The sequence below is a fragment of the Melitaea cinxia genome, chromosome 20 (genome assembly GCF_905220565.1).
Source record: "Melitaea cinxia chromosome 20, ilMelCinx1.1, whole genome shotgun sequence".
Taxonomy (NCBI): domain Eukaryota; kingdom Metazoa; phylum Arthropoda; class Insecta; order Lepidoptera; family Nymphalidae; genus Melitaea; species Melitaea cinxia.
Window position 1 is genome coordinate 2,661,646 of NC_059413.1, and position 15,241 is coordinate 2,676,886.

Here is a 15,241-nt window from a genome sequence, read left to right on the forward strand (position 1 = left end):
CTGACTGATTGACTGACATTTTTGCATGTCCTACTATCAGTTTTCTCATATATTATATATCTTGTTAAAACTTTAAATCGTTAAGAAAATACTTTTTATTTAGGTATTTACTGAAGTTTTAGAACTTCAGTGGAGTACCGTAAGTAAGTACTTGTTTATATTTATTTTACAGTATTTTTTCAATGATCAATTCATTAATAAAATTTAACTAAAACATTTCTTTGTTAATTTAAGTGTATGGAATTTAGTTAATTTTTTTATATTACTTTTTTTTTCTATACTAGCTGACGTGATTTTGTCTGTGTTTGTTTTTTGTATTAATAATGTGTTTTATTGTAGAGAAAAAAAAAACTACACGAATAAAAAAAAAAGTTGCTTGAAATTTCTTTTCAAACAATATTATTTTAAAACTTTATTATATTCTTTATTACACGAAACAAGATTGCATTTTTAAATATTGAAACTGTAATAATTTAAATGAAGATATCACAATTTTTTTGCGTAGGTTTTTTTTTAAATTAAAAGATTTTGTGATCCATCAAGATGTTTTATCGTGACGTGCAAAACGGCAGGCTCTATCATTTTATTTCGACAGATAAATTATAACTGTTAAATAAACCATCATTTATCAAATCTTACGTCAAAGTTACGTTTTTTATGGAGTAGAAAATAAGTAAGAAAAAATAGAAAGTTAGTGGAGGACGTCGACCGCAGGCCACAGGGCGCGGCAAGTGGTCTTCGACAGAGACTACTTTGCAAGCTTTTCTTGCCAATATCGAAAAAAGAAGTATTTTACCCAATAAGTTAAATATGTGAGCAGTTGAATGTAAAGAGTTTAATAATAGTTTATTAATTCATTAATTAATAATATGAAACATGTCAAAAAAAGACTATTATAACTTTGTTTATATTTCAAACTTTAATTTCAGTCGTAATTGTTATCAGTTTATCATATTTTTATCAGCAGCAGAGTATGTGTAAATATTGTCTTAATTTGTTCAGTCTCTGTACTTCGGAAAACGTATTTCGTAAAAGATTTAGATCAGACTAGTAATAAAAATAATTTCTTTGGTTTATCTACGACATCGTTCAATATTGCACATTTTACTTTTATACCCTCTTCCAAGCGAATCGAATTGAACTCCAGGACAAAACGTATCCAGTTTCCTAGCTCGTAGTATGGACTTAAATCACACCAAATTTCATTCAAATTCGATCAGAAGTTTTGACGTGTTACACGTCTAACAATGAGTTTTAGACAAACAAAATGCAGCGTTGGTTTTAGAATCGATTAGGTATAGTGTCTTCCGAAAAAATAAATAAATAATAAAATATCTACATATAATAAAAATGGATATGTAATATGTTTGTGCATGCTAATCTCAGAAACGGCTTATCCGATTTAGATGCGGTTCTCACTTATATATTGTGGTAAGCTTCACTTAACATATAATATTTGTTTCATGTCAATTGGTTCATAAATAAAAAAGTTATGCCAGTATAAAGAATCACGTTGAATATGTAAATACCCAAACGACGGTATTTATAAAAACAAATTCGTTTCGTTGTCTAGTTCAGAATAAAAGTGGCATTGGTTATAACAAACTCTCAAAAAAAAAAAAGAAAAAAGTTAAACGATTACAATGTAAACTTTTGAACCTGAGTTTTAGTATAAAATTAGATTTATAGACTTTTAATGGAATGGAATTTTTTAAGCATAAAATATAGTAACTGACTTTACACTTTGTCGAAAACATAAATAATATCGCCATCTGATTTTATATTCTTTTGTACTTCATTTGAATGAGACATTATTTCAAATCTCATTATCATTGCAATTGAATTGACCATTAAATTTATTGCATCATAAAAATAATTATCTAATGTATGAAAATCTCTTGTCACAGTATTTGTGGTCGCACTTCTCCGAAACGATAATATTATAATGATTTTTTCTCGTATGTTTTGTAGGTATGAGAATAGACCGCAAAAATACCGCTAGGTGATTAGTGTCCATATATCTAGAGATTTTCTTTTGTTTGACAGGTAACGTTACGAGACGGACAACGTCGGTCGAACAGGCAGTGTAATCGAATAATTGAATATTTCTCACTTCAGTCTGTAATATCCCATTGCTGGCCATAGGCCTCTTTTACCATGTAGAAGGATCGGAGCTTAATCCACCACGCAGTTCCAATGCGGGTTGGCGGATATATTTCCTACTATGAATAACGAGCGGTGTTTATCAGGTGTACATGATAACAACCAGGACCGACGGCTCAACGTGCACTCCGAGGTACGGTGGAGAGACCCACAAGAACTGCACAAACACCCAGACCGCGGTAAACATCTGCATGGTCAATACAAATGTTTGTCATGTGCGGGGATCGAATCCGCAACCGCCAGCGCAACAGCCACTAACCAGTGCTGTTACCATTGCGCCAACGCATCGTCTCTCAATTGAACTGAATCAGCCTGTTGACAAATCATCTATTGGCAAAACCTCTTTGTATAGGATCAGATGTTGAAATTTAAAACACCAAACTTCTCCACAGCATGTTGGCGAATATTTTTCCTCACGATGAGCAACGATTGCTATCAGGCGTCTAGGACAACACTTAGAACCGACCTTTTTGCGTACCGGATTGGGATATACCAAGGCCAGAAAGAAATATTTGGTCAACTACAAATATCTAATCCGAGCGGGAACTGAACACAAATGGCATTAGAGGGACTATTCGCAATAAAACTACACTAGAATGGAATAATTAACTATACCAGTCACTATTACGTGATTTAATGTATGTTTATGCATAATAAAAAAAATTAGCATTCTGCACTTCTTTTCTGTATAAACTATAAGTGTGCGAAATTCCATATTCCTCCGTTAGCGCGATTTTCGTAAAAAGGGGTACAAAGTTTTTGCTTTACGTATTAATATGTAGAAGATAAACAAACTACATATAATTGAGAATATGAATGTTAGACTGTTTAGGATAATTGACGCGATACCATAACGGATTCATTATATGTTTTGATTGCCGATTCGTAAAATTCACACTTATGTCATGTTATTTATGCCTCTATTTTATAATCAATCAAATTATGTTCGTATAACATTTGGTGAATTTCCAAAGTTTGGACATAAATTACCTTTTAAATATGTTCTGGTATCCAGGCGTGTTTGTATCATTATATTTTCGTTTATTTAAGCTCTTTATTTATAGGTGATCCGACTAACTTCGTAATGAAATAAAAAAAAAATGCGCATGGCTTCGTAATAAATTATCGGTATTTTTTTTTTAATTTTCCAATTTTCTATGCTAATTTTTTAAAATGTAATTCCGAAAAACTTTCTAAAGACTATGAAAAAATAAATAACGAGTGTTCTTTAGACCGCACGACTGAAGTAAAACTCCTTTAGCTCCTACAGTAATATACGAAACGTATTTCTCTTTCTTACTATTATCACAAAACTTATATCTCTCCCCTCTTAACCTCCGTTCTTGTACTGTGTGGCTACGGTACTAAAGAATATAGCTACCCCCTCTCTTCCCGTGGGTGTCGTAACAGGCGACTAAGGGATAACACAGTTCCACTACCACCTTGGAACTTAAAAAGCCGACCGGTGGCGGGATAACCATCCAACTGCTGGCTTTGAAATACACAAGCCGAAGACGGGCAGCAGCGTCTTCGGTGCAACAAAGCCAGCCCTGCGGTCCCAACCCGCCTGCCCAGCGTGGTGACTATCGGCAAAACACATGAGTTCACGTTATTTTTGGCGTAAACTTGTGGAGGTCTATATCCAGCAGTGGACTGTATAGGCTGTAATGATAATGATGAACCTCCGTTCGCCTCGCCCGATCACACTTACACACCAGCTTACTCACCAAGTCAAGCTTGCGTAAGGAAGTTTTACTTCAAATTTGAATAGTTTTTTTTTACAGAAGAATTGAGCGCTTCCTAAAACTCAAATGTGTAGTGAATGGCCACCAAATTGGTTACGAATTAGGCGACAAATGCGCTTAGATCCGGGACTGCTTTAAGGTATCATACTTGTTAATATTCTCACCAACATTATAGTTATATAAAAGTCTAACAAGAGTTTCTTATCTATAAAATTGACTATTGATCTTGACTTTAATGGTATATTATCAATCGCAGTCTGCGGCTACATTTTACGTTTACTAAGCTCAATAACACAATAATTGATCACGAACACGTGTGCTATTTGTTAAAATATTAATAGTTCCTACAACTCGAACGTATATCAGAAGAACGTGTACAATAAGTATATGTATATACACATTTATACAATAAAGCTGTAACAGCTCCTTTGTACATTGAAGATATTTAGAATTTCTTTTTTGATCGGCATTGAAGTCACAAGCATATTTTTTTATCCTTGACTGTTTTTCCTCTCTTTATGTAGACCGAGAATCACGCTAAGGCTAATGAATAGAATGTCCGATTGACATGAATCATTATATCTTAAGTGAAGCTTACCACAATATATTATTGAACACATAAAAATTCTGTCAATCATTGTCTCATATATCTGCCATGTACAGACAACGATCCGTTACATTTTTTAATACATGTATTGATATCATATTACCATAGCTTATATTATAGTATCATACATACAAATTAATTAAAGGATTATCCTTGAGATGATAATTACATGGAACTGTTGAGCCGACAGACGTCGTCCAGTCTTGCAAAATGTAAAGTGAACATAATTGTGACATGTTCTCACATTTTCTGATTTGCTGGCAATTTTTTTTAATTTTCTAACATATAAATGACAAATACATTATACTTTCATTCGGTAAAGACTTTATTAGAAAACTGCCAAAAATTGCCAAATTGGATTAGTTCTCAAGTTTTGCACATAGAAACACGTTAAGGTTAAGCGATTAATGTCAATTTTTTTTAATAAATATCTAACTATTTGTTAGGTTAACGTATTGAAGCGAATTCTTTATCATGACTATCATAACTCACGAACATAGATATCCTCAGATATTGATTAATTAGGCCTTTATAATAAAGAAAGAATTGGATACTACATACAAAAAAAAAAAAAAAAAAAAAAACGATTCGATATTGTTTTTTACTAACACTGGTCATAGTAATTCTTTTATGTCGATTTTTTTTGTTGGTTACCGCCTGACATTGGCCCCCACATTAGCTATACCCATGCTGATATACCTACCTACTACTGATATGTTCTTGGTAGTACCATGGTATTTATTGTGGTAAATATGTATAATTAATGACTCTTGTTCGTTATTTGGGTTAAAACATAAATTAGGTATCAAACCTCCTTCTACTGATAGATATTTTCAAAATAGTGTACAACTATTCACAGACATTGGATTTCTCTTATTTCATAACAAAACGTTGAGCTACGCAAGAAAAAGTAAAATTAGAGCTAAAATTAAACTAATCTTACGAAATATATTTCCACAGTTACAGACAGATTATTTGATAAAAAAAATTATGAAAGTATCCGAGTCTTTGTGTAGAATAAATATTGAAATTAAATTATTTATTTCTACTACTCGTACGTATTGACTAAACATTTCTAAAAATGGTTGCTTGAAAAATGATGTCTAATGATGAGTAAAACCCTAAAGGTCAATTTTACCGGTTATCGATCATTGGACTAAAACGGTTTTTTCTTACCTTTTATTGAGCTAAATTATGAAAATTTCCATTACTGATTAAAAATGAGTTCTTGATACTAAAATACCAATTTTTTTTTTAAATTTATATAGTAAAAACTGAAATATTTTTTATCAAAAATCTATTTTAGCTAACAAACTTGATCAAAAAATTATTGTAATTTTTACTTACTTCTATTACCTGGGTATTTCGTATACCTAAGTAATCAGAAGACATTTTTACATTACATTTTTATTAAATACCTACTTCCCTGTAAGAAGTACTCACTCAAAAAAAAAAAAAAAAAACCGTATAACATTAATGTGTACAAGTAAACGTGTTACGTGGTTAGTGTATGAAATAGAACGGGGATTACACAGTCACAATTGGCGCGTGCACAGTTGTTTACCTAATCTGATTCCACAAAAGACGAGGAAAAATGCACAAGGGTTTTTACTTGGTAATCTTTTACGTACATTGTCCTTCCCTATTACTTTATTTATTGTATTACCATAAAATAAATGAATATTAATTCATCTATTTTTATAGTAACTTTGTTTATAGTATGTTATATTATTGTTTTGTTTGTTTATATAATCTTTACCTGTTTTCTTTGCTTTTGATGAAAGAGAATTTGTAAGTAATCATTAATAATCGTCATTGCGGTCACGTCCATCCAATAGAAAAATCCTTTGCTGTATGCAAGGAAAGCTTTTTTTCAAAAAGAGATCAAAATTTATAATTTAGACATTTACTTATTAAAATATTAACGTCGACAGATGTGTTTGGTACATCACTTTCGCCTTTTCTCAGTATGAAATTCTCTTTAGGCCTCGCAATGCTTTTGTTATTATGCTCTTGGAGACGTCCATAGGCTACGCTAATCGGTAACCAATACTGCTTATTGGTACTGTAAGATTATTTTTGCCAACTTGTCCTTCTATTTGACTGAACTTTATTGTGAGCTTGGAAATAGTGTGTAGTGTATATGGTTTAACTTTGATCCTAGTTAGTTTGTACATATTACCCAAGTTCGAAAAGTTTTTCTAAGACTGTATACATTTTTTAATTAAAGTTTAAAACTTATTGTAAAAGTTAATGATGAATAATATAATTAAAATAAACCGCTTCGGGGCCATAGATGGCAGCCCGATTATCAGTGGCCAAGAAGGTTGTCATCCTCGGAGACATTAACCAGCTGCCATACATCGACAGGGAAAATTTGTTCAAGATGCGGTACAGCAGACCAACCCTGATAACAGACATATCGTGGGAGTTGTCTTGCACGCACTGAAACCGCAAGGATGTCGCCTTCACCATCAGCGAGGTCTACAATGACATCTATAGCTCAAGCCCAATAATCCGTTCGCGCGCGAATCTCTGCAAGACAGAACTGGAACCTGTACCTGGTCTTCACACAGGAAGAGAAGAAGTCGCTGGTGGACCAAGGATACGGGAAAGGGGAAGGGTCGCGGGTCTTGACTATCCACGAGGCGCAGGGCCAGACGAGTGAGAGTGTCATCGTCATCCAGACGAGGAATGGAAGGCTGCGAATACATGACAGCGTTTCGCACGTGATAGTCGCGGTGACTAGACACACCAAGGCCTGTGTCTGCTACACCGACGACAGGGATGACGCGATCTGTCGTTTCGTCAGGCGGAGGCTACAGAAAAAGACATTCTCGAGCATAATCTCAAGGTGGCGATTCATAAGAGACACCGCCGTCGTTGAGAGTGTTTTCGCGATGTCAAAGTAAAATACGAATAGGTTGCTTTGCTTGGTAGTAGGTGGTGATATACTTAATAGGCTGTATAGGCTACATTTTAACAAGAAAAAGGGAACAGCCAAAATTGTGTAATCCACGTGGACAAAGACGCGTGTGGAAAGGTAGTATCTAATAAGAGGTAGTTAATGTCAAAGATGTTCGAGTTAAGTGGCGCTGTATATCATGCAAAACATGACTAAATTGACAATAATATACTGTTTTTGTTTAAAGAGTAACTGCGGACTTTCTTGCCGATTAATCTTGAAGTAAAACTTTCCATACGCTTCTTTATACACGCTTGGCTTTGGGAGTAAGCTGGTGAATGCGTGACAAGGAAAATTACGAAAGGTTTGATCGGGCGAGAGCGAATTATAAAGGCATTTTTCTTGAAAACTTCTAACCATTTGACGGATATATTTAGTAGGATATACATCGTAAATTCGTAATGGAGTGCTACATCTACACAAAGTCTCATCTCAGTGCGTTTCCCGCCTCGTGTCCTCCCCTTGTTAGCGCGTAACATGTGCTACCAGTATGTCGCGACATAAGACCGTGGTCGCGACTGGACTGGGTCGTACAGACCACGTGATTAATGCTCATTTAATATTTTCTTTTTATCATGTGTCGATAATTTTTTTTTACTATGCGATTAGTTAGTCTGTGCCATATTATAGTAAATTTAATAAAATAAAATTACATTTAAAAATAAAAATAAAAAGCAGATGCAAAGGATAACATACAAAAAATATGATGATGTCTATATAAATACGTATTATAAAGCTGAAAAGTTTATTTTTGTTTGTTTATACGCGCCTATCTCATTATCTCAAGAACTTCTGGTTCGAATTGAAAAATTCTTTTTGAGTCAGATAGCCTTTTTATTGAAGAATTCTAGTCTATTATTTTCTCAAATTAGAGCGTTTGAAATCGCGGGGCAGAGTTAGTTTGGAATAAAATAAATACCATTTAATACGTTAAAATCACAAGAGTAACATTTTTATTTTGTTTTATGATTTTTTAGTTTAGTCTATAACATACTTTATTAATCCTCAATTTTACTGAAATGTAATTAAATTTTCTTATTTTAGATTGAATTATTCTAACTGCCCGTCAGCTTAATAATATAGGTGAGTTAATTTATTTTGTCTGATTATGATTAGGTAGGTATATAACGTCGGTGTAGAATCGTTGAATTTGTAAAATGAGTTTGATTTTATTTTTTAATTACTAGCAACCCGCCCCGGCTTCACACGAGTACAATGCTGATACTAAATATAAAATAAAACACATATAATATATGATACGTGCGCAAAAAAAATGTGTTTATTTACGACATTACATTAGAAACCTCCAAAACTATCAGTGTTCCTCTACTATATTATGCATGTATTATACCTTCCTCTGGAATCACTCTATTTACTAAAAAAAAACACATAAAAATCCATTGCGAAGTTTTAAAGATCTAAGATTACAGACAGCGGGAAGCGACTTTGTTATACTATCTAGTGACTAGCAGACCTGGAAAACTTCACATCATGTTTTTTTGAAGTAAAACTTCTATATGTACGTTTGACTTGGGGAGCAAGCTGGTAAATGCGTGACGAGAGCGTTACGAAAAGTGTGAGGCGAACCGAAGTTGAGGGAGATATACGTTAGTGAAGATAGAAAGTTTAACTTCAGTCGTGTGTTCTAAAGCACACACTTTTTTTTTTAAAATATCTCATTTTTCTTTTAAATTTTTCTGTTTTTTTTTTTTTTTTTGACAATGACGAAATAATATATTTAATTGGGGGTAGTACCAATTTTTTAGTTACGCGCGTAAAGTTCGGCGATTCATTTTTATTTATGCAAAACAGATATATTTTAAAACAAAATATAAAACTTTGATTGTTGTGAATCATTTTTTACTATTATTCAGTAATACCCGCGTTATTATTCTTTTCACATACGTACAAGTCTTAGTTTGGTTATCGAGTAACCGCTTCCGACGAAAGGCATAAATATCCGCATAAGATATCGAAACGATACACAATTTAAAATCTAAAACCTACGATACCCTACGTAAAATGTATGTAATTTTTAACCGACTTCCAAAAAAGGAGGAGGTTCTCAATTCGACTGTATTTTTTTTTTTATGTATGTTACATCAGAACTTTTGACCGGGTAAACCGATTTCGACAAATTTTGTTTTAATCGAAAGGTGGTGTGTGCCAATTGGTCCCATTTAAATTTTTTTCCGATAATGATCATTTTATGTTGTCTAGAGTTGAAAAATAGTCATTATCTGCGAAAAACTATCAAAAATATAAAATAAATAGCAGATATAAAAAATACACAGTAATAGGTATATTAATAATCACGTTGTTTAAATAAACAAACACGTTGCTTACTAGTCAATTAAAAGTTACAACTTATATATACTTTGTATATTTTATATACTCGTAAAAAAAGAAATATTAATTGTTTGTAAGTAATTACTTACATAAATGATGAAAAGGTGCGAACGTTTTATTTTATACCGGCGCAAAGTTCTTCACAAACACGACCATTATATTACCACATATTTCTTTTAAACTGTCATTAAACTATTCGTAGAGGTGTATCTTTTACAAATGAAGACAAAAATTAGTAATTAAAATAATTATAATTCACGTTAAGGACGGTACTGTTGTGTACAGTTGATCATTAAGAATCGCCGCGCGCGACTAAGCATTCAACTAACGAATAAATAGTACGCGCAGTTTGACCTCAAACACAGGGCTGGGATAGACATAATATAACTATTAACTTCCTAGCCCTTTTCATATTATTTCATACAAAATTATATTATAAAATAATATATGTATATATTTGTAATGTACATTACATAATTGTGATTGGTCGTTTTTTTGAAGGCGATTTAAAATTCTAACCGATCTATATATATCTATAAAAATAAATAAAATCGGAGTATCTGTTTGTAGTATTAAAATAAGTAAAATAACCGCTTTTTATTAAATGCATATGGATGTACAAACGTTACATAATACCAAAATAATATTTTTTACAATTTTTGTCTGTCTGTTTGATCCGGCTAATCTTTGAAACAGCTGGACTGATTTTGACCGGCCTTTCACTGGCAGATAGCTGATGTAATAAGGAGTAACTTAGGCTACTTTTATTTTAGAAATTTATTTATTTTATAACTCTGCGAGCTGAACAATATTTTTTTTGTTTATGTTTATATTCGTATATAAGAGATATTTAAGAAATGAATTGTAATGAATTACAGTATTTACAGCAGTATTACAGCAGCTTGTCTTTATGAGAAGCTTAATAACCAAATTTTTTTTTTACAATTTCTGTCGGTATGATTCTATTTGGTTTTCGGTTTTCACAGTATGTAATAAACAAAACCATATTTAGGATATACCTAGCAGGACTACGTTAATTGGTTACACTAGCTTACTCTTACTTACACATAAATTTAAATTAATTTTAATGTCGTTGATATATTTTTCACATTTTTTTAAAGTTATTACGATTATTCTCTTCAGAATCTGCATTTCAAATGAGTGATGGTTTCTGTTTTAACAATAATTAGGTAATTAATTACAACAAAAATAATAAATAATTCAATTAGTTTAGTGCTCTTGAAGCCTACTTGAATAAAGTAATTTATTATGATTTTGAGTTTGACTTACCATAATTTATTCGCATTACGTGTAAAGTAATATTTTTTGTTTTTATTTTTACCAGCCTTCGATCTTTTATTTTATGACACTCAGAATGTACATTAAGTTTTTATTTGCAAACAAAATGTAATGGTTTTTATAAAATTAGGTTTGCTGATAGCTTTATTTTATACTGAAGCAGAATTCTTCCTCGCTTAATTAAAAAATGTCGTGTCTGTGTTGCAAAATCGTTATTGCAAGTATTGTTTATTGTTCTACAATATTATTTCTTTAGCAAACAGATAATTAATAGTTTTCATAACTCAGAATTAAGATGTTCATCGGAAAGCAGTCAAAATTTTAGTAATAAAAAGTCAAAGAAAATATTTTCGAAAAAATTAATAAAAAAATAACAATCATTTACTCGTATTTTAATTTTTTTTTTTCAAACAATATTCTTAATCATTTTTAGAAAATAATATTATTTTCTATTAAATCAATATCAACTTAAAGAAAAATATCTAGTCATTTGTAAATAGGAACATAATTTAAATCTTGATTATGAAAATATATCGATAGTCAACGATGCGAAACACGCATACTTTATTTTATTAAACTTCGGAAAACAAACAGTCGGAATATATACATATACATACCAAAAAGTGCCTAAATCTCGTTATCAATTAAAAATTTAATATCTAACAATTGTCAACCCTCAACGAACGATTTCTTTACAAAGAAAAGTCAAAGATTTTGTAAACCCCTAAGCTAATGTTTGAGCAAGAGCATGATAAGCAGTATTGTGGCATATTTTACCTACTGTTTATCTTTAGCCGACATTAGCTGACCTAGATCGACAATTACCGATATAACTAAGGCTCTTCCGGGGTAACGGTAGTAGCCATTAGCAGTTAGGTCAACCAGTACTGTGAGTTTAATGTCAGGTTAAATCTATTTCCGTTAATATCTATTGCAAAGTTTTTATTGCATTCGTAATGTTGATAAAACCGTTTAATATAAAAAAATACCATAATCATGTAAATATTTTATTTTATAGGTTAAATAATAGTATTTAATAAATAAACAAAAATAATTGGATAATGCGTTAATGACCTTTTTAATGCTTTTTTTAAATGTCAATATCATTGCCACTAGGGCTTTGAAAATATCGGAAAACAAAATATTAATACAAAATAATAATCTAAGATAAACTGACACAACTAAAAGCCATTAAGCAAATAACTGAACTGAACCATCTTAGATAAAGCAGTAAGCGTTGTATTTAATTCTACGTATTCTATGTACAGATATAGATTTATAGAATAGTCTACATTCCACGAGTCAATTTATAAACAAAGCCTAATGACTCAAAGTGCAATCTTATTGAAATGTTTAAATATATACTTAATCACAGATGTATAAGGCCGATTACAGCTAAAAATATTTGGTCCATTGTGCTCTGAGCCCAGGTGTACATATTTTGGATATTTTCCAAATGAAGATATAGGTAACTACTATTTTATTTTTGTATGGTCGAATAGATAGCTCTATTGTATAATTTATTATTATATATATTCTATAAAAAAACGCTAATATGCTTTTACATTACTTCTCTTAGTTAGAGTTCTCTTAGTTTTTTACTTCACTTAAGAATTAATATTTATTATTAATATCATTTCAAACCAAATGATAATATACCTATTGTGTTCGGGAATTAAGCAGAGGTTGTCAGTATTGTTAATGTTATATATAATAAAAACAGTATTAAAGTAACAAGAAAAACTTACATTATCAGGTATGTCCAACATTTTCGCTAAGTAAATTAGCATCATTGTCGAAACGCTGTCGTGTCTGCAATTAAAACATAATAAAAAATTAAAATAGTGTCATTATGACGTAGTTTTATTAAAAAATGCAAAAAGAACATCATTATAAAAATGAATTTGTATTGTAGTATTGTTTTGTTTTTCACATTTATTTTGTCTACTCTAGATGTGTTTTGGTTATATGTATGTTTACATTTCCTTGTATCAAGATATATGAATCAATAAAAAAAAGTCAAAAGGGGTACGTATTTTTTTAAGACATACTAATTATTCATAGTGAACATATTTTAAATATTTGAACTTTAAAGGATAAATATGTATAAGAACCAAAAGTAAACTATTCATTATAAAAACAATTTTGATCACCTTAAATTTACTTAAACGTATTGTAATGGTAAAATAGGTCGTAAATAATTAAGAAACTCGTTAATAATAATCATTAGTTCTGAACGCAGCCTTATCAAAACAGTAAATGTCACTGTATGATAATGATACCATACTTATTTACTTTACCTTATTATTGTCAATTAAAAAGGTAGCTTCAACAGTAAAAAATTTAAAAGATGCGGTATGTTTACTTAATTAACATCTATTAGTAATAATCTATTATTATTAAAAATATCTAAATACCTTGGAAAAATAGTCAATAACTTTTATTGATTATTTGGTCGATTACAACTTGCCTTAGGCATTTAATAATTAGTTTTATAATTATCATATAATTAACGTTTCTATAGTCTAATATGAAATTTTAACAGAAATTCTTACTTAGTGAAGAAAGACACTGAGAAGAAAAGACACTAAGACAGTCTGGCTAAGTAGTCACTAGCAATATCTCCAGGATAATAATAATAATGATTATACTATTGTTTCTATGAGGGTGTCATCTTCAACATTTGAACAAACCCTCTTTAAATATTAAAGAAAAAAATATTATACTATTTTCCATAAGAAAATAATCGCTTAATTTCAATATAAAAATATAAATAAAATATCAATGCCAACTGTTACAAGAATTTCAGAACCATTATTATAGTATTTAATAAGCTAATATAATTTTTAAATAGCATTCCAACCAATAAAATTTTAACATATTAATGTACCGCTTATGTTCAGAATGTATCTCTATGACGTACTAACTGTACTGTTTGTATGTGTATTCTTTTTACACGCTAACAAAGCAAAAACAAAGTTTTTATTTAAGTTTTCCTTAACACAAATAAATAGAGTTTAATAGCAAATAATTATTAATTAATTAAATTTTAGTTTGATATTGATTTAAGGGAAACTAGTTTATAGAATATAGCATCGATGTGAGAAGATTTATATATTTATATATAAATCTTATAATCTTAATGAAATTCTTAATCTTATATGAAATTCTAGGATGAAGTAGAGCATACTTGATCCTATGAAATTAGGTATTTACTTCTTCTTTTATAATTGGACTCCCATAGGAATTGCCAAAGTCAGAGTGTTTTAGGTATTTACTTTTGTCTAATAACTGTCAATGTCATCGTTTCGGGATAAAAGTATTTGTTTTGTTTATTGTTTTTATTATGTTATTTTGTGTCTTGCTGATAAGTAGTTAAATTGATATTATTTAAATAGATATTATTTAAATAAAGTTGTAAATAACAATAAATCAACCGATCAAGCTATATCATCTGTATAATTGTAAGTCTTTCCTAGTGCCTTCTCTGTTCTTTTGTTAAATTATTTTTGTTATTTTTAAATATTTACTTTATTTTTGCGCGTTTAGTACAAAATTAATAGTATCTAATGAGAGCAATAGTACAAGTTTAAAGTTATCATAATTTTTAATTTCATAAAAATATGTTGTGATCATTTGCTAAAGCTAAATATTATTTAATATAACACAAAGATAGAGCCAAGATACAACGTATTCGCATAAATTGTGATTAATTAGAGTTTAAAACCACAAAAACAATTCTCTCATTAAAAAAAAAATTACCTACAAATAACCACAACGTAAAACTTGAAATTATGCAAAGAAATATATTTGTTTAAAAATATTAATAAGTATTAAAACTTCACACAAGTGTTATAAATACAAATAACTTTCAACTTTTCACAATGTTTCTTCACAACTTTGCAGTTTTGTGTACATAATACATAAATACTTTCTGGGTAGAATTTAATTTAATCTTCTTTAGTGATATTTCTTTTAAATTTGGAGCCTATTTCACCGTTTTTTTTCTTGTAAGATGTTTATTATTCATCACTACAGCTTAACATAGTCCACTGCTGGACATTGGCCTCCACAAGTTCACACGCGTTTCACACCAAAAATGGCATGATCTCA

General features: G+C 30.5%; 1 protein-coding gene and 1 long non-coding RNA gene across 2 annotated transcripts in view; one reads left to right on the plus strand and one right to left on the minus strand.

Annotated features, from left to right (window-relative positions):
- Positions 1-12,988, minus strand: part of LOC123663197 (calcium release-activated calcium channel protein 1-like) — a 41,950-nt gene extending 28,962 nt beyond the window's left edge. Inside the window, exon 1 of the mRNA XM_045597895.1 lies at positions 12,877-12,988. Within this exon, the coding sequence (XP_045453851.1) occupies positions 12,877-12,921 (45 nt within the window). The 5' untranslated portion in view covers positions 12,922-12,988. The remainder of the gene's footprint in view (positions 1-12,876) is intronic.
- On the plus strand, positions 12,395-13,156 carry LOC123663198. The gene is made up of 2 exons (XR_006744627.1): positions 12,395-12,596; positions 12,885-13,156. It is a non-coding gene; the product is annotated as an uncharacterized LOC123663198 (long non-coding RNA).
- Positions 13,157-15,241: the final 2,085 nt, after the last annotated feature.